A 21,001-nucleotide genomic window follows, 5' to 3' on the forward strand; every position below is an offset into this window, starting at 1 on the left:
TTAATAGCAGAGACTGTGTGCCCAAATGTTTGCTCTTTTTTTTTCAGCTATATTAAAAGCTCTAAGAAATGATATTCTCCCTTTCTGACCTTCAGGTCTAATGAATGATATTATTCTTCCTTCTAAGACTTCTTTTTCTGTAATTTTAAAATACAGAAATCTAAAATAAAAACACTAGAGGGATTTTATGTGATTATTTCTTTTTTTTTTTTCTTTTCTTTCTTTTTTTTTTTTTTTTGTAAAATAAACTTGTTTGGCATAAGAAATAGCATGTGAAATTTATATATATATATGTTATCTGCTTATATGATTTGACATAACTCTAAGTTAGTTGAAATTATTCTGATATCTTTTTTCCCTTTGGAAATGTTTCATGGGAATTTCTCCATCTTCATGAATTACCTTTAAAATAATTATTAAAATAATATTTGCAAGAAAACAAAATATTTTATTTCAAATTTCCCCTTTTGTTTTGTTTTTCACACTGTGTTAACTTGGAATGTTATTTTTAAAACAGGCACTACAACTGAGGTGAAGCAGTTGATTGATATGTTGATTTTCTTTAGCCTGTTTTTTTCAAGGAAATTCCTTATTTGATTCACTATGCAAGCAGCTCAAGTGATTTTTGAAACAGCAGAAGTTCATATGAAACCCCTGTGGGTACTGGTATAAATAAATACAGATATTAACATTAATTCCACTTGGGATATCTCTTGTTTTTTATCCTTTTCATATTCTTTTGGGAGTTTTCTGACTGTATTTTCTTACTGATAACATGTAATCAAAATTCCACATCCTACTAATGAGAACCAACTACTGACTTCTGATATATCCTAGAAAGACTGATAAATGTCTTATTACATAAATAAGCCAATAAGTACTACCATGTCCCAAAGTAATCTCCTGCATAAAATGACTGCTCTTGGCTTGGATGGATGTACAGTTTGCTGGGTGAAGAACTAGCTGGATGTTTGGGCTCAGAGTCGTGGTGAGTGGAGTCCAATCCAGTTGATTTGGACCTCCAGCACCTTGAGAGCTGTATTCAGTTTTGGGCGCCTCACTACAAGATGGATGTGGAGCTGCTGGAACATGTTCAGAGAAATGCAATTAAGCTGTTGAAGAGACAAGAAAACAAGAGAGATGAGAAATGGCTTAGAGAGCTGGGGCTGTTCAGTCCGGAGAAAATAAGGCTGAGGTGAGGCCATTGCTCTCTACAGCAACCTGAAAGGAGGCTGCAGTGCAGAGGGTGTTGGTCTCTTCTCAGGTGACAAGCTGTTCCTCACAAGGGATGTGAGGAACCATCCTCATGTTGTGCCACGGGATGTTTAGATTAGATGCCAGGAAGAATTTCCTCATGGAAAGAGTGGTTAGGAGTTGGAACAGGCTGCCCAGGGAAATGGTGGATCCCTGGAGGTATTTAAGACGTGTGAATTCAGTACGAAGGGACATGGTTTAGTGACGGGAGTTGGTCAGTCAGGTTGGTGGTTGGACTTGATGATCTTGAAGGTCTTTTCCAAGATAGATGATTCTATGATTCTATGTTTCTAAATATGTGACAAGATAGAAATGTCAGGTATAAACTCAAAATATTTGTGTTGAAAGAAATTGATACACTTTTTTCTTAGGTCTATTTTATAATAAATTTGAAGATGAAACCTGGCAATATTATATTCTGCAGCCTCAGATTTCTGTTTACTATAGTAAATAGTTTTTTGTTTGTTTGTGTGTTTGTTTGTTTTGTAGAACTGTAAATATGTTCCATATGTAGTCTATCCCAAGTTCAGTAATTGTTACATAAAATCACAGCTGAGAAATACGAAGCATTCTGAAGCCTAAACAAGGAGCAAAATGGGTCCAGGATATGTGACTAAACACTTCTACATATGACACTAGCTAGTACAACTTGGCAATATGTACCTGAAGTGCAGGTGTTCAAATTATTTTACAGGCAGATCAACTCTGATAGCATGCAGAGAGTTGTCAGAAAGTATGCAAGGGTATTGGATAATGTAGACATCTGACCTGTTTCCAGGTGAGTGCAGAACACTTGCAAATGAGCAGCACTGATGTGCCAAATTTAGTGAGGCTGGAAGAATTCAAGAACTGCAAATTTTCACACAGTAAGTGCAATAATTAAAGCACTTTAGAAATGTTGGTACAACAACTGGATACACTTTATTTGGAATAGAAAAATATGGCTTCAACAAAGTAGTACCAAGTTTCTGAAAATAAGCTTTGTCCTGTTAATGCTATGTAATGCTATGCCCAGCTGAGGGAGCTGGGCTTGTTCAGCCTGGAGAAGAGGAGGCTCAGGGGTGACCTTATCGCTCTTTTTAGGTACCTCAAGGGAGGCTGTAGCGAGGTGGGGGTTGGCCTGTTCTCCCACGTGCCTGGTGACAGGACGAGGGGGAATGGGCTTAAGTTGAGCCAGGGGAGTTTTAGGTTAGATGTTAGGAAAAACTTCTTCACTGAAAGGGTTGTGAGGCATTGGAACAGGCTGCCCAGGGAAGTGGTGGAGTCACCATCCCTGGAAGTCTTCAAAAGACGTTTAGATGTAGAGCTTAGGGATATGGTTTAGTGGAGGGCTGTTAGCGTTAGGTCAGAGGTTGGACTCGATGACCTTGAGGTCTCTTCCAACCTAGAAAATTCTGTGATTCTGTGATTCTGTAATTTTCAGGTCTGATTTCAATCAGTGAAATGAAAAATGAAGGAAACATTTTTTACAGTAGTTCCATGACAATTTTATTTGTTGGAAAGTTCAAGAACAGAAAGTGTTAATATCCTATGTTTTTAGCTGTTTCAATATTGTTATAATATTTCCTTAAAAAAAAAAAAAAAAAAAAAAAAAGGAAAAAAACAAATTACTAACTTAGAAGAGTCAGTACAAAAGTGAGATATCACCCTACATGTGTTCAGACAGCTAGAGTGCATCTCATAACACTAGCTAATCATCTGTAAAAGAAACTCTTCTAAACATTTCCTACTGCACCATTTAATCATCATTTTCATGGTTAGAAAAGTTAATAAGGCCATGATTTTAATAAGCTAATAATGCTGAAAAGTATCTATGAGAACATGGATGTATAGGGCCAAAATATTACTGGGAACTGGGATTTGACAAATGCTATGTTCAACTTTGAGTCTAATAGTTTGTATGGTAGCAAGGGAAATTAGATGGTGCTGTCCTTCCCAAGGGAGCTAGAGAAGAACCAGGCTAATTTAACACCACCTGGAGATTATCAGCTTTGAAAAATACAGATGTATGTTCACAACAAGTTATGGCAATTCCCACACAGGCAGTTTTCACTTTGGTTTAGTCACACAGCAATTAGGATGAAATGCCAAGTCACTACACTGAAAAATAAAAACACCTCCCAAGGGGAAGCACATGTCCACTGCTTATCTCAGGATCTGAGAGCCAGAGGATCTTCTGGGTAAGGTACACCACTGGCCTCATTTTCGGATAGTTAGTGGCAAGCACATTGTGCCACTAAAGGGCAGCCCACCCCTTCCCAAGCACCAGAGATCGGATGAATCATGCAAAGGGATGCATTTTCCTTGGTGTGGATAGACTCATTCACACAGTTGTGATTAATGTTTGCAGAACTTTGCTCATGCAGAGAAGTTTTATAAATAGTAAAATGTGTTTTCTCCCTCTATACATGATAGTTGGATGTGAATAATGTTATATATATAGCCACTGACTTTTAGATCCGTGATCCAACTGCAACAAAGGTCAACAACAAGTTAAAGTCATGCTTGCTTTCTCATTGTCAAGATAAAAATGAGTTGCAGCTTTCAGTTTGGTTCCCCGGGAGCATTTCTTTTCCTCAGCAGAAAATCACAGCCCCAGTCTCAATAAATTGTTTTCCTTGTTCGTATTATCAGCTGAGTAGCAGAGGATTGACAGAAAATTGAGAGTGACTTGCCTGCTCTTGCAAGAGACATGGTTTATGCAGAGAAAAAGATGTGAATTTTATAAAAGTACCTTTATTTCATGGAGTTTACATTGCTACTGCATCAGAAAATGTATATATCCTTGGCTATCCATCTAGCACTTAGTCAAGTACTAAAAAAGGTTAAAAATTAAAAATCAAATATCTCTAAATAGGCCATATTCCTCATGGAATTCGTAGATCTCAGGATTTGGCCCACTGCTTGTATAAAGCTCTAGAAAATATTTATTTATATAATCAATCAATTCATTTGTTGGGCCAGGGCTTAAAAAACCCTTCTCTGCCTAATAATAAAACTGCTGTGTCTAGACCAAGCTATTTGCTTGGGATTGTCTGTGAGTTTTGTTTTGGGTATTATTTTATAATGATGTCTTTCATTTCAAACTTAACAGTGCCTCATGATTGCCTCATGATCTGGGCTGAATCTAATTTTAACCAGGATGGGTTTTGCTTTGTCCTCATTTTCTAATAATTAAGAACAACAGAAAATGTACCATGACATTGTTATTCAGCTGACAGTCATTTATGCAGCAGCCTTCCTGAAAGCTGGTCATTAAGACAAAAGGTAGATTTTCTTCACTTATGATATTTTATACAAGATATTTACTTCCTTCAGATGAAAATATAAGGAAAACTAAAAAAAAAAAAAAAAAAAAAAAAAAAAAGTTACAATATCTAGACTTTTCAAGTAGGGATCCTCAGTGAATGCAGTAGGGAATTAACCTTTTAATTAAGCTAGTGTTATTGCAAAGAAGGATAGCTTTGAACATTGGTAAGGTCAGCCTGCAAGGAATAAATTTGTTTTGGCTTCAGAGATAACTTTGTTAACTTCTAAAGCATTCAGCCTTTCCCTCTGTCTTCCGCTTTCTGCATCTGCTTTCTGCAACTACCAAAGAACTCATCCAGAAGAAAGGAGCAAAATAACACAGAATTCAGTACTAAGATAGGCAGACACAAAAGAAATAAAATCAGGCAATAACTTTCAAAAGCCATAAAGTTTAATGTGTCCAGACTAGGAAATGTAGAATACTGATTTTCAACAAAATCCAGTGGACTGGTGTAAATTTCCATCTGAATGACTGTCTGGTGCCTGAAGAGTCTTCCATGCCACATAACATGAATTCAAATTTTTATAGCATTTTTGAGCTGTAAGGGTATCACTAACCCAGTCAGATATATACTATAACATGATAAAAAACAAGTGTATGAAGCATGGACTTCAGCTTATGTTTTCAGAGACTGAAAACCCAGTTGGCTTATTTAAAATTTGAGTGCTCCAGATCTCTTAAAAATAAAAATGTGCCTATTCTTCCAACAAGAATATGGAATGAGACTCCAAAAGAACAACCCCTGAAGAGAATCATTGTCTCCACCCAGCGAAGCAATTACTACCTGATATAGCTAAAGGAAGGGTGAACTCACATTCATTTTCTCTGCGTCCTCAAAGGACTTAGGTCCAGGACATTTTCCATTACACTAAACTCAATGTATCTGCAGGTAGCGCAGCTTAATGGGATAAACTCTTCCTGCCCAGCTTCTGACCTGGGAGTCATTTTACCCTGATGTATTGCCATCTGATCAGTGAGCTGAATGAGATTCCCCTGGGACCATAAACCGCTTAAATCTCATGACTGGGATCTAGTGTGATTGTGGATAGGTAGAAAAATTGAAATACTCTTTGAGGAGAGGGGGAGTGAGAGAGCGGTTGTGGTGGAGCTTGGCTGCCCACCTGAGTAAAACCACCACAGTGATGCTCAATAAAGCAAATATTCCCCAAATAACAGCTACTTTGCTGGCTTGCTTCTTAACCAGGGTTTTATTAAAGTATCTGAAGGTGCAGATCATTTTGCCACAATTATTCTGTACCAAAAGTCTGTAGAAGGATTCAGATAAAAAGGTCCAAAAGCTGATTTTTCAGTAAGCGCCCTGCTTTAGAGTTGCTCTTGACTCTTATGGGTGTCAACCACATGCAAATTCACCTGACACAAATTCACCTGGCCTTTTAAATATTTAGCTAAAATTTCTTAAATCCATATTTTTGTTATTCTGAATGAAAAGTCTTAAAGAGAGGGAATTGGTAAAAACAGTAGGAAATTTAAATATTTCAATTTTTTAATAACTTTTTGAGCACAAAGATTGTTTTGTTACAAAATAATTTTATCTTCATAGATAATAATCTGACTTCATCAGAGCAACAATGGGGAGATTATTTTTCAGTTTACGTACACAGAAGATCTGTATTTTTATTTAAGAAGAGTCAGTTTTCCACAAACACTGAAAAATTCAGTACTTATCTTCATACCCACTTCATAACTTCATACTATAAGAAGCAGGAACGCTATTCAAGTTTATGAGTTTTTTTATGTGCATATACATGGTGTTCAAAGAACAGTTAAGGGATGGCAGGGTTATAAAGTTAAGCACTCAGATTTAGGAAATGCAAGAACTAAGATGGTCTAAGCAATTTTATTTCAGGCCCTTTGTGGCCATATATTGTAATGTAGTAGTATAATAGAACTCAAATACATTTTTAATTACGCAGATATTTTTGTTTTCACAGGCCCTCTGCTTCACTCAGTGAGGTGGAGGGGTACTTTATATGGTATTTCACATTCAACATATGTCTCCATGCATTATTTAATGCATACAGTTCAAACTGTGCTCTGTTTACAGAATTATTAATTTTCTCATTGATTTTCCTCTTATACTGAGCCTGACCATAGTATCCTAGTAGCTCATAAACATTAATGAATTTATTTTTTCAGTATCCCATTGTGACTAGAATTTTAACTCCTTAGACAATACCCCTGAGATAAAATGAGTCCATTAGTTCCTGTGCCCAGCTTGCAACATGAATGAAATTCATCTCATTTAGAGAGCCTAAATCCTAAACTGTTTTCAGTCCAGGTTAGAATAAGGGTTGAGTCTTTGGAAGCAGTCTTTGGAAAATATACATACAATATTCTGATGTTCCAGTTATTACTGAGGGAGCCTGTCTGTCCTGCTTACACTAGAAGTTTAAGTTTTAGGTGGCCAATATCAACTGATACCTGACTTATTGGAGCACACAGGATTATAGAGCAATTTTTCTTTCCAAACCCCAGCTCTCCCTGATTTCAGCTGAAGCTGCTGATGCTCAGCACTTCTGCAAAAAATGGCCATCTGTGACTACCAAGACTTTTCAAAGTGAGGATATCTCATTTCCACACCTGGGGAAAGTTTGGTTTATGTGAATTGCCTAGCAATACACAAGACTTGTGTGGCAAAAATCAGGAATAGAAATAGTTGTCTAAAATAGCGTTTGCCTGCTTTAGCCCAAGAGCATCCTTTTTCCTTATATAGCCTTGGTCCAGAATTTTCCAATATGTATAAGAAATGATACTCGAATCCAGCAGATGCACAATTCTGTGTCCCTTGATGCACAATTAATTCCCAAAGGACTTAATGTGTCCTGTATGCACAGTAATTGTGATAGGTTTTATGAAGAAATCATACTTCCTTGACTAAGTATTTTACTTTGAAGCTTTGTCTTTATTTTAACCTATGAAGTGAGCCATAATTTATGAAAAGCAGAGTCTAGTTTTCCTCCTAGATTTCATTTAGACCTGGGACTGCAGAAAATAGCAGAAGTATCAGTGGGGACACCTACACACAAGAAGTCTGAGAGATAAGAATGCGTGAGCAGAAAAGGAGTCAAATTTTAAAATAACTCTCAGCAGCTCTGGATGCAAGTCTACACAACGGCCACCACCTGCAGAGCCACGGGCTTCTTCCTCCTCAGAAGTAATTGCTGGGAGCAGTTACTGCTGTGTAAACTAGCCCTGGAGAGAAATGAGACAAATGCTTTCCCCAGGAGTTTCACTGGTATGCTTCTGCACCACAGCAGTGCAGATGCTGGAATTCTCCATATTTTTTTTTTTTCCTGTTTTTACTAACTGAGCTTCAGTATTCATCCCCATTTGCCCCATCCTTGTTGTGATGATTTTTCTATTCCTCCTCTTTCCTGGGAAAATCTCAAATTCAGTCTTCCTTGGATTTGCCATTACAGATAGACAGATCCCTTGGCTTTTTTTTAAAAAAAAGCACGTTGGGTTATGTATGTATCCAACAAAAGAAAGAAGAGGACTCAGGAGTGATATTTTGATGTATCTTTTTCTTACCACTAAAATTATCTCAATAAATTACACCACTCCTCCTTGACTTTTTATCCTTACTCCAGCATTACCTCTTCCACTAATGCTGATGTACTTATCTGTGAGGCTGGTAGCTCACCAAGTGCATGATTCAAACAAACCTGTAAAAGGGCCTTGATCAGGCTGATAGCACAAGCGAGAAGGATGGAGGAGCAGGGCTGCACAAGGAAAATGGATTTAGGAGGTGGAGTTAAGGAACAATCTCGGTTACTGTCCAGAGTAATTCAGTAGGTGTTACCCTATTGACAGAGGCTCAGAAGAGCACTGAGAAATTATGTAATTTAAATGCACAGCTATAGCTTTAAATAAGTACACAGATATGTGCAAAACAAATCACTTGCATTTTTTATTCACTACAGCTGGATAACTTTAAAGCAGCCACCAGCAGTGTGTACTAGGAAGAGGAGTCTTATGTTTTCTGTAAATTTAACTAAGTAGGGCACCCAGGTGTGAAGACTGGTGTGAGGGCTTCATCTGCAAAACACAAAGGGCTTGTTGTGCCATGGGCTGGACAAAGCTGGACTAAACTAAAATCTGTATTTTTTGGTACAGAAAACAAGAAGGGCAAGCTATCTGTTGCATACTTTTTGTTTGTTTCCCTGTATCATTCATTTGGGGTAATACTCTTATTTCTTTATTACATGATTACTTTATAGTCTTCTGATATAAAACCAGGGTGTTTTGCTGTGCTGCATTCCCGCCACGAGTTTGTTGGCTGGGAAACTGAGACATGGTGTTTGCCATCGCTCCAATTGCTCAGTAGTAATCTCAGCAAGGCTGCCCTATGCCAGAAGCTGTGCTTCAGGTGAGGAAAATTAGAATAATTTGTGAGGCTCAGTGCTTCCATGCTGGGGGACTGAAGCAGCAGAGATGGGGGGAGGATCAAGGAATGGAATGGGAGCACATGAAGGGCTACACAGGAAACTGCAGGGGGAAAGGAGGCATGGAGGAGGAAGCTAATGAGGCATGAGGACTTTTTGTAGTGGTTGTGGGAACATGGACATATCAGAAAAGGAATATTTTGTGAGGAAGAGTTGAAAACTGTAGAAAGGGGTATGCAAGTGAAGTTATTGCAGGACAAAAGGATGAAGAAGTGGCTACAGCCTGATGCTGAAAAACTGTATGGTTCCCCTGCATTGTTCTTTTGCTTCACATAGTCCAGCAAATACTGATTGTTTATCTATTTATTTTTTTTTGAACAGTTACTGGATTTTATAGTCTGCAGCCACATTCATCATTTAATACTAGCAAAGACACCCTCTAAGATTGTCTTTTTTTATACTGGTGCTTCAAGTTAAAAATCTATTTTAAATTATTGGATAGCAACTAGCAACCTCCAGAGGGCTAAACTGATGCTGTTAACAGGTCCAAAATGTGATGCAGCATATGGAGCTGAATACCTCATGGTACAGATTTGCATGCAGGCGGTTTTAATTAGGATTTAGAATTCCTTGAGGAATGCAGCATTCTGGGCTAGTCTCAATCTTGTCAATACATAGTGTTTTTGTTCATGCTAAAGCCTTCAAAAACCAACAGGTTCCTAGTTTCTTTTAATTTTTGATGCTTATATGAATTATTACATTTTTCTCTAGCTGCCAGCTTTGTGTATGATTATAACCTGTTTATATGTACTTAGTATAAAAGATTGCAGTCTTTTTTTTTTTCTTCTTCTTTTTTTTCTTTTCTTTTCTTTTTTTTTTCTTTCCCTAGTATTGTACCAGGTCAGTTCAAAATAAAAACTTACCTGCAGCTTTTTGACATTGCATAGCTCCTTATTTTTTCCTGCAGTACTTTATCATTAGATGTGAAAACATGCTTTAACTCGATGGTTATTGTGCCATCTTGTGAGCGAAAGGTGCAACTACATCCAGCTAACAAGAAAGGTGCTTTGGCTAACATCCATTTAATTTCTTCTTCATAGTGAAACAGAACAAAACACAAATATTTAGAGATCCAAAAACAGATAAGGATACTATTGTAAAACATTCCGTACTCTGCATTGTACTCATATATATATATATATATATATTTTTTTTTAATGAAAATTACCTATAATGGGCAAATACTTTCTTATTTCAGTAAACTGAGACAAGAAATCATGTATTTGCTTTTATTTGTTTATTTATTTTTCCCTCCTGAAAAAAAAAAAAAGGAACTTCTTTCTGTACTGAGTATAAAAATCATGCAAGTTCTCAGTATTCAGTGCTGATAGTGTCCCTTCTGTGAAACAATTTGGTTCTTGCAGGAAACCTCTTGTCTTCTAAAAATCACTATTGGTTTCTGAGAGATAACACAATATAAACAGCACAAAGTACTGCTAGCTATTACATTGATGCAGAGAAAACCTAATTCCCGACCTTAGAAAGTGTGCCGTCTCCTGGAACCTTTGGTGAGGGGAAATCACTAAAAGGAAAATAAATTGGCATTAGACAACCTACTACAATTATTATTATTAATTATGCTTATTAACATCACTATAGTTGCATTAAGCTTAGAAAAGCAGAATAGAAAAATGTGAGTTCTACCACTGCCTAACTGACTCTTTTTGTGACCTTGAAAAGTTGTATTTCTGTGCCTAATTTTACCCACCTTTAGATGATGCACATACTTTTTTCCAACAGGATGTTATCAGACTTGACTAGCACTTGTAAAGCTCTTTGGGCTTCTTGGATGAAAGGTATTGCTGTGATACAGTGACAAGCTTGTTAGAAATCTACTTGATACGCAAAAGAGCAAGTCATTCACAATAAGTATAATTATTCAATGATTTAGGCTTCTTAATCTACTTCCACAGTCTTGGCAAGCAGACTGTGATTTCTTCCATTTTATATAATGAGAAGAGTACTTTTTTTTTTCTCTTTTTACTCTATAGATTGATTGCAAATATTCAGAATTCAAGCTGTGTTGCTCATTTGCAATCAGTTGGATGAGTAACATTATTTCTACTCATGACTGGATGAATGCCCAAGGACTTGTGTGTGCAAATTGTAAAGTTTGTTTTCTCAAGATACTCATCTGTATGACATTGAAATTCACTGCCTCTGAAGAGCAGTGCCAGTAAAATTCAACACATTGAAGACCACTGAAAATTCTCAAACAAAAGCGAGACAAGGTGGTACTGACATTTTAATGAGATTTAAAAAAAAATAATAATTTTTTTTTTTTGTCTAAATGGACCAACCAAATTCTACGCTGATGCTTTTAATTTTTGCCTGTACATAAAAATGAAGAAATTTAGTATATTGAGTATCAACTGTATCTATAATAAAGCTTCAGCTGCATGAAAAGACACATCACAGTTTTACCTTTATTCATTCATCTTTGTGTCTTACATATGTCACGGTGCCTTTCTGTAGGTTGAAAGCCATTGACTGGCTGCTCTCATTTCACAGGATGTTGTAGAGGCCTGTGACTCCTATAACACACTTTGCTCCCCACATTTGCAGCACTTCTATTGCTAGCAGAAGTAGTGGGTGATGTTTTTAAGTGTGGTCCAGCCATGCAGAGAACAGGGACATGTGTCCTTGAATGGCAATTCCAGCAAGATCACGTTCACCTTAGGACATGGGTCAAATTGAGTTGATCGAAAATGAAGCCTTTTATTTGCATTTTCTGCAAAGCAAAATCATGATAGCTACAAAAAGTACTGAGGACTTTTGTAAGAGCTAATTCTTTCTGGCCCCAAAATGAACAGCATATTCCCAACCATCTTCATTCATGAGTCTGTGAAAGGTAGGTTGTAAAAATAGCTTTACTTCCGTTTAAGTGCTTTGGTCTGGCTATTGTGATTTGTTACTGACTTCCCACATTTGTTACATGACTTCCCACTTTTTTTTTTTTTTTTTTTTTTTTTTCCTTGAGAGTTAGCTTTGTTCAAATTTAAGGCTTTTGACCATTACCCTCTGCTAGATTCCCATCTCCCATCCTGTTTAGCTGACAACTACTTAGCAAACACAGCCTTAGAAATGCTCCTTTAGACAGTACTCTGTGAGGAGCAGTAATGCTGTAATAATCTCACATTGTAGAGAGAACAATCTCTTATAAAAAAGCACATTCATATTAAAAATTCACAGCAGCACACTCCATTCCCCCATTATAGGTAATTACAGAGAATTTTAAATATCTGATGCTAGTTGGCAGTGTACAATACCCTGTCAGCAGCAGGCACTGATTTGTAATTTAATTATCATAAGACATCCACCTGTTCTTTTGTCAAATGAAGAGTAGCATTTCCGTGCAATCAGGCTTTTCCCTCCAGAGATTTGTATTAACCCTTAGAGAAAATACTGTTTTCTAGGGAACTGGGTAATTTCAAGGACAGAAAGATGGAAACAAATAAAGCATTCCTGCAGGAAAGTCTCAATTCTGATTTGGTATTTTCAGCCTTCTGTTCTCAGAAACTTTCCTTACCTCTAGCTTTTTGCTGTGTCAAGCTGCTTTGATTCACAGCTGAAAGCATTTCAGTGAGGAGAGATGTGGGAGGAGAGATGTATGAAAATCAATGAGTTTGGTACTAAGAACACGAGGCAAACATATAACAGGATTGACCCAGAAATGCTCTAGGCTCATACTTCATGAGTAATAAGAATGCTGGGCTCGGGCTGGGGCGGGATAAGGGCAAATGGAAAAGTGGAAATCTGTTTTGTAAGCTTCCTAGTTTATGGCATATGGACAGGGATATTATCTAATTTGTTATGGAAGAGTATAGTTATCATATATATATTTTCTTTTTAATTAGAAAATACAGATTTTCACTGGAAAGTCTGCACAGAAGTGTTATGCTTTTTGGGAGCATGGGGCTTGTCATCAGCCAATTTACTGTATGCCTTGGCTCTCAGTTATGCAATGGCTACACTAAAGTGTAGTGATGGTGAAAAGTCTTACCAATGCATGTGAAGAGACGTTCCCTCTTTAACATTACCTCACCCTGCTTTTTGTGCTGTAAAGCTGTTTGAATGATCCAGCTAAATCTCCTTATGGCTTGAGACATTGCTGTCCTGTCTCTTTTGAAAGTGGTAACTGGAAAATTTCATTTTTATCATCTCACAGAAAGATGACTTGCATTCTGCAGTTATTTATCAAAATCATGTTTTACAAATGATTCACTTTGGAGAGGGTGTCTATGAGTAGTTGTGTCTTTTGAAAGTGTACTCACTGAATTCAAAAAATAATTGATTGCTTGGGGCTTAAGTGATTTGTGTGCCAAGCATTTAATGTGACATTGGTTGGAGTATTGTCTATTAGGCTGATGGCTTCTTGCCCAAATACTACTTGTCTGGTACCAGTCATTTCATAGATTCATTAATTATATTATCAGAAAAGTGAAAATGTGAAGGGTTGCAAGCATATCCCAGAGAGGAAAAAGAGAATAATTCATTTCACACAGGCATTTGGAAAATAGTTGGCAAATGCAGAACCAATTCCATGTATCAGAGTGAAGGCAAGAATAAATCGGGACAGTTTCCTTTGGAAGACTGAGTAAATGAAACAACACCCCTGGGCCTGGTGCTCAAAGAGAGCGCCAGGAGCAGCACTGAAGTCTGCTTTGTGAAGTCCTTCTGAGCATACCTGAACTTGAGAGTCCTCTGTGTGTTTGTTCTGGCTATTCAAATAAGTCCTAGATTTTGTCTTTCCTTTAGTCTTTGATTCTGTTCATTCAATATTTAGCATGCAGCTTTCAGCTGAAAACATGTGGAATAGCACTAAACACTCTCTGTGCCAAAGACTTATGATTCCCTATCTAATCTGTATTCTGCTCTCCTCCTCGTGTTCCCTGCTGTACTGTCACCATGTCCTCCACCAGCACCATGTGTAACATGAAATCATACCCCTCACGTTAGCCATTCTGTAGTCTTTTCCCTCAAAAAGTGCTTTGTGTATGCGTACTGAGTGTAGAACACAAGGTGCTGGCCAGGCTCTGTGAGGAGAGGCCAGGGCTGCCTGGGCTGGACACAGCCAGTTCCACACAGACCCCACCTCAGGACATGGCTGAGCCCATTCAATTAGGGGTTGGCGTCTCTGTGATTGGGCACCTAGAGGTCTGGTCACTTAATTTAATTTTTAGGGTTAGAGTTACATTGCTTCTTGTACGAGTTTTGTTTTTTATATTGGACAAGCTGCTTACTTCCTCTGTCTCCTATGTTACTGCTCTGCAGAGCAGGAAGTTAAAAATACCTCACACTGCACTTGGCCTACAGGATAAGGGGAAAATGTTTTACTGCAGAGTTTTGCCGTGCCCATAACTCTGTGGAGGTGCATGTATGCTCTCTAGCATTACAGTATGCTGTGGTGAATGGAGAATGACTCAAATATTTTACAGAGAAAAAGCTACATAAGTGCAATTATTAATGTGAGGGTGTGAAACGTGAGCTGGCACAACAGCTCAGCAGATTGACAACTTTGTTTTCAGTATTATTGCTTGCCAATACGTCTTCTCAGCTGTCTATCTGAAGGTAAAAGTTCTGTGTATCAGCATGATAATGCCACTCTTTCTCTTTTTGAAGAAGTGTTAAAAACAGAATGAAGTATTCTTTCTAGAACAGAGTAGGCAATACAAATAGTTTATCTGATATACCATACTGATATACCATATTTGCATTAATACATGTGCATTGCTTCCTTAAAGCATATTTGTTCACCCTTTTAATCCTTTTTTTTTTTTTTTTTTTCCCCTAGAAATACCGCTATCAAGATGAGGATGTTCCACATGATCATACCTTGCCTCGATTAACCCATGAAGTGAGAGGCCCAGAGCTTGTTCACGTGTCAGAGAAGAACTTGTCTCAAATAGAGAATGTCCACGGATATGTCTTACAGTCGCACATTTCTCCTTTGAAGGTAGGATTTACTGTGGCTTTGGTTCTCCACCATGAGAAAATGTATGTCATGAAGACCTTGAGAAACTTACTTTGTTGTGCAAACAAACAAGTTGCATTTTGCAAGTATCAGTATAGATTGATTGTCCCATGTCAGGTTTTTAAGTCTGGTCTATATTGCAACTGGTGATGGTTTAGTTGGCAAAGCTTGTGTTTTGGAATGGCAGACTTCCCTTCCCAATTGTCCCCATAAAATGAAAAAAAATAAATAAATACTGTAAATATAACATCTGATGGAATACTATTTTTCACATCAAAGCTACATCAAAGTCATAAGATATGGCATGAAAAGGGAGCTCATTTGCCACTATTCAGATCTTTACAACTCAAGCACTTTATGTTTTCTGTGGGTTTTGTTGTGATTCAGGGTGATGTAGAGACATCTCTGTTAACTAAGGTAAATCTATAAAATACAGATTGTGTGAGTGTCCTCTGTTAAATTTGGCTGAGGAAAAATGCTTCTGTTAATGGTGAGCCCATATATTAATCAAAAGGAATTCCATTTCTGAAAATTTGCTTTTAAATAAGACTGCAATAGTTTGAAGATGTTCCTAAAGCTTCTTTAATGAAAGGTGTGTGATAGTTTTTGTATTACTTGTTTTCTTCTGGAGGGGTAATAAAAGGGGGGGGGGGTAAGAAAAGGAGAGTAGTTTTACAAGAGGTGGTGACGTTCTGGGAAATGGATTTTGTTCAGGTATTTAACCAAGCAGCAAACAAGGCAAATGGGCTTTGTTGTTTCTGGTACCCAAAATGTGGATCACTTACCTAGTGGAGTGATTACAGTGTGGTTACAAGTGAAAGGAAATATTTATTATTAAAGACTGATGTGAATTCAGTTGGTGATCATCAAGTTTTCTTAGAACAACCATACGAAGTAATCTTTGTATGCTGTTCCTGTTGTTTCTGTGTGTAGTTTGTATGTAGTTTGCTTTTTCATGTTTTAGCAGATTTACACATTGTCTATCCAACTTCTATTGCAGAAACCACTGGTAGCAAGTTGTGATACATCTTCTTATGCAGAAATAGCTTAATTTAGTTGTTTGGAAGGGATTACCTTCATGTGGCCTCAGTGTAAACTCAGGGAACAACCAAAGACAAAACAATTTATTGACTGGAAAGAAAACATCGCTGATCCTTTGGGCTCTTTGAATATTAGGATTATGGTGGTGCTTCTTATTCATGAAAGTAAAAAATGGATAATATTTGGTTTTACAGGTAGAGACCTTCAAGCATCCAAGTATGCATGATCCAAGCTGATAATGTAGCAACAATGATAAAAAGCATATTGTTGTCAGGTGAAGGGTATCCTCAGACATCTGCAGTTGCCTTAAAAGATCTCCCAGCCTAACACATTCCTACGATAGCAGAAAGTTGTTGTCTGCAGCTGTTTCCTGAAGAGGAGGGAGGAGAGGAGCTATGCAGTATTTCCTTTTGGGAAACACTATCTCCTGCAAGAGAGCCTGAGGATTCCCAGAGCCTGAGGATTTCAGACTTTGACTCTGTTCTTTTTACATCTTTCCCTCAGGTTCACAGTGGCTGTAGTGTCTTGTGCCTGCCACTTACTCTAGATTTAGTAATTTATCTCTTTAGATGTCTGTGAGGTTTCTGCTTTCTTTCTCATGTAGTCTTCGACCTGTCTTTTACCCTTCAGTAGAGAATTAGCTCAGGAGGTTGGAGTAAACCTTCTGCTAGAGCTACATTATGGTACACTGTCTATCTGAAATGTCTACTTTGGAGTCAGTTTTGTTTCTGGTAGTTGATGGAAATACCCCTTCAGAAGCTTTTGTCACAATGATTTCTGCCTATTTGAGAAACGTCTTTCCCAACTCTCCAAAACCCTAGGTTGTTGTCTTTTTGAATTATGTAATTTCCATCCTATGCCCTGATGTTCTTCAGTATTCCATTTTCTTCTCAGCAGTATTGCACAAACATGGCTGCACTGAATAATGGCTAAATCTGGAGCATACTGCCCCTCAACCACGTCTTTCCAGAAAAATGCCAAACACTGCTTTTAAAAGATCTGTTGGAAAAATGTGCCAGCAGTTTAACTATGGGCCTGTCCATACCATTGTGTATATCTGTAAATAAAATGTCCCAGGGATTCTTGAAAGACTTTCTAGCTCCCAGGAGAGAGAGATTTAGCCCATCTTTATGAAGACAAGTGAATATAAATGCCTGATATGGTAACATGCTGCACAGTACAGATACATCTTAAATTTGATTCCAAGTTCTGCGTACAAAATGGTAAAGAATTTGGCTGTAGGTTCATATTCTGGATTATGTTCTTTTATGTAGTCCAGAATCATCCTAGTGGATCTGGTCTCTCTTGGGTACTGCAAAAGGACTTTGTTTTGTTAAATACCAAACTACTAAAGTGTTTTTCTTTAACAACATCTCAGCAGTTTTGTGTGTTGAATAATCCAAAATCTGATTGTCAGCCATTATGAAAATCTCTTTGAGACACCCAGGTGCTGATTGTGATAAATATTGTTTGGGAATGTTTCTGAATAGGGTTTCTGTTATTGATGTTACATATTTGTTGTCTTTCAAGTCCCTACGCTGTAGCATACACTAGCCAGATTACTTCCTTTCGGAAGATAAAAAGTAAGAACAGTTGTGCTAGAAAGGACACAGTAGTGCTGAAACAGTTGCACTGGAAAGGGTGCTTTTCAATATGTCTTTTACTTTTATAACTTCAAATTTTTACATTAACTTTTACTACTGTTGGGTAACATTTCCCATACACTCAACTCAGTGCTGGAAGTGCTTAATTTTAGAAAGCTACAAGCTTCTGTTAAAGGTTGATCTACCTATTAGCATGGAGAGGATAAAATTTACAACTGCTTCAGCAACTTTGAATGTCAAACACAGAAGTTTAAAAGGAACTTATTGGTTATGTAGCTGTATTAACATTTGGGGAAAATGCTAACTTTTCACCAGTGTTTTGGAAGAGAGAGTTGACATATTATGATGATAAATGTTCTTTGCAATTTGTAGCGGTGAGCAAATTGCATTTTATTAGTCTACTTAAGAAAGAAGTGTGTAATATACTAAGAATATAGTTTAAAACAGTTGTCTTGCATTTTCTCTCGTTGACACTAGATGGTGCGATTAGCTCAGAATCCTTTGATCAGGTTCTAAAGTTTCAACGCAGCTATTTTTTTTCTTACATGGTTTAGAAAGCGCTAATTCAGTAAAAATGCTTTGCTAGAAACTAGGTGTCTTCAAAAAACCTGGTATGTTGGGAAGTCTGAATACAACATAGATGTACCTGGAATTCAGATGGGCACGTTTTGTCTCTGAATTAAATACTTTTCTCTTTCCCTTCTATGTAGGAATAGAGCTAATCACTATTTATTAAATGAGCAAGAGCTCTGGCTTCTAACCTTATTATTATTGTGATATTAGATCTCTTGTTGTTTTAAATATATTCCCCTTTCTTTAGATAAGCCTAGGAGTTAAAGTACAGATAAGGAGCTTGGATCTCCATGGTTGTCTGCATATTTTGAATGCCAAGCTATTCCAGCTATCTCTATTTGCTAATTCAAAGCAAGGAGTGAGTGTAAGCGTCAATGGTAGCTGTGCAAAAAGAAGTAGCATGTAAATTACTATTATTACCTTAGCCTAAGATATTTTTAAATAAGGAAGTTCAGACATCTCAGTTGCTTCCTCTTTGACAATTCTACTTTGTAGAGCGGAAGGAGATACTCTTACCTATTCCTTTTCCTCTTGCTGCCCCAGAGTGCTCTCCTACAGCTCAGCAGTTTATAGAAAGTCAGAATTGATGGACTGACTTTTGAGTGGAGAGAGGGAAAATCCCCTCCACATGGAGCAAGTGAGCAATTCATTTATTTAGAGGTGTCCAAAGTTAAGGTTATCCATGAAATGACACTTGTGCAAATTGGTTTTCAGAAGAATGAGATTTCCTTGTCCCATCACCACAGTACATTGATTCCATTCCATCTTTTTCCTCAATGATGGCAAAAGCCCCTATCTTAACAATTATTTGAGACTCTCTGTATACAGTGTGGAAAAGATGATGTTGCTGGTGTTGCTTGATCATTGTTTCTGCTCCAAACGAGGTCTCTCCCAACACCCATCTTATGGTGGGTGTGTAGAGTGTTCTGTGCACTCCTATCATCCTTTTTATCTGCTTGAGTTCAGGAGGGTTCTTCCTGTGGAGGCTGCTTGAATTTGGCATGTCCCCTTTCCTGTCTTTAATAAAACAGCTTTCTTCACCTCTGAAGCCTGCCTTGTGCAAGTGTGAGTCAGACCTTACCATGGTGGTTGCCGTGCTTCTTTGACAAATTAACAAAGAAGGGGGAAGAGGCTCTAAGGATAATCCTAGATGATTAATTAATCTGTGAAAAATGTCTTATCCAGAGCTTTCTGGAAACTGTCATAAAGAATAATTTTTTTGAGTCTGAAAATGTAGATTAAGTAAAAGCTACTTATTTCATGATTCTACATTGAATTCAATAAAAAATGAATTCAAAAGACATTTGGAAAAATAAAATCAAAACTTCTATACTTTCAGAGGCCATAGCTTCATTTCTCAATTTGAAAATTTCTTGGAGTGCTTCACTACTGAATTTTGTATGAAATACAAAGTCATGCACTGGTCACAGACACAATGAAAAAAATGAAGTCCAAGACAGTGAAGTTGCAGAGGATCACTTGAGCTGTAGACTAAGTCAAGATTTTTTTGCACAGAACTTCAGAACAACATTAGAAAAGCATTCAACAGGCCAGTCTATCTGTTTTAAGTGAACAGTTGCTTGGAAGTCATCAGTCTTTAAATACCCCTAACTACCAGGGAACCAGACTTACACAGGAAAAGCTGGTTGCTGCAGCTTTCAGCATCACCATGCCTGTATACCATTCTGTGTAAATCTAGTTCCTCTTGTTTTTTTAGGGATCATGTAAGAAACCCCATTCATTTTTCAGAGATACTGAACATCCCTAGTTCCAATTACTATGGAAGAACACTATGTTAAAGGTGAGGTTCATGTAGGGAAGAGGATAAAGCTGAATTTGTTTAAATTTTGATTGTTGAGGTCTGACAAATAGTTGAGGCTGTGTCATAGTACATGCTTTCATTCTTGATCAAGGATGCTGCATTTGAGAGGCTCCTAAGGGTGATGAAGGACTGTGAGAAGCTGATGATATATGTGAGGAATAGAAGTCTGAAGTTTTCTGTTGCACTTGCAAAATTAATTGAGGTTATATAGAGGACATATTAATGTATGCATAGATATATTAGCAAGCCATCTAAAATTTAATCTGGCATCCTTTCCTGTGCTTACACTGGCTACATTTCATAAGTATTGCTAATTTGCATGAGGCATCTTTTTAGCCCTAGGGTGGCTCAGCCCTGTAGCAATGATCTTATAATAATACTTTTGATCTCTGCCCTGGTAGCTTCCTAACATTTGTGGTAGTGGTGGTAGGTTTTTGTTGTTGTTTTGTTTTTTCCCCCCTTCTTTTTAATATGCAGTTATTGGCAAAGCCCCATACTGCAGTCTGTATCCGTTAGTGAATTTTCACTGAATATTCAGTATGTTGCTTCATTAAGATACGACACTTGTTACATGTTTAATCGTGTACTGATTTTCTCTTATCTTTTGCTGTTATGGCAGATAGGCACATATCATAGATATGTATCTGTGATCTATGTTTTTTTTTATATAAAAATGCATTCAGATTAAGAAGAGACAAAAGAAAAACACAAATGTGCTTATGCTTGTTCTTGCTCTTAGAAGAGTAGCAAAAAGAGCACTGAATTTTTATTCTATTTCACTTCTTTTCAAAGAAAAATAATTAGCTTATAAATTAGTATTCTGAAGAATATTTTGTTTCTCCATTTCATGTGGACAGAAATGTCTTCCATATTTGCGATATTTGTTTTATTGTGAAGAACGTCCTAAAATGATGCAAAATTTAAATATTACAGTCCCAATGAAAAATAGTTTTTGTT

The 21,001-nt window shown here is 37.3% G+C and overlaps 1 protein-coding gene across 5 annotated transcripts in view; it reads left to right on the plus strand.

The window, feature by feature from the left end:
* The window catches only part of DLG2 (discs large MAGUK scaffold protein 2), a gene marked incomplete at both ends in the record, with an annotated part of 1,073,896 nt that overhangs the window by 469,487 nt on the left and 583,408 nt on the right, over positions 1–21,001 (plus strand). For all 5 annotated transcript variants that reach the window (XM_084304810.1, XM_084304812.1, XM_084304813.1 and 2 more), the window contains one exon: positions 14,825–14,986. In XM_084304810.1, coding sequence (XP_084160936.1) covers positions 14,825–14,986 — 162 coding nt within the window. The remainder of the gene's footprint in view (positions 1–14,824; positions 14,987–21,001) is intronic.

This window comes from Netta rufina (assembly GCF_964035555.1).
Source record: "Netta rufina genome assembly, chromosome: 1".
NCBI classification, from domain to species: domain Eukaryota; kingdom Metazoa; phylum Chordata; class Aves; order Anseriformes; family Anatidae; genus Netta; species Netta rufina.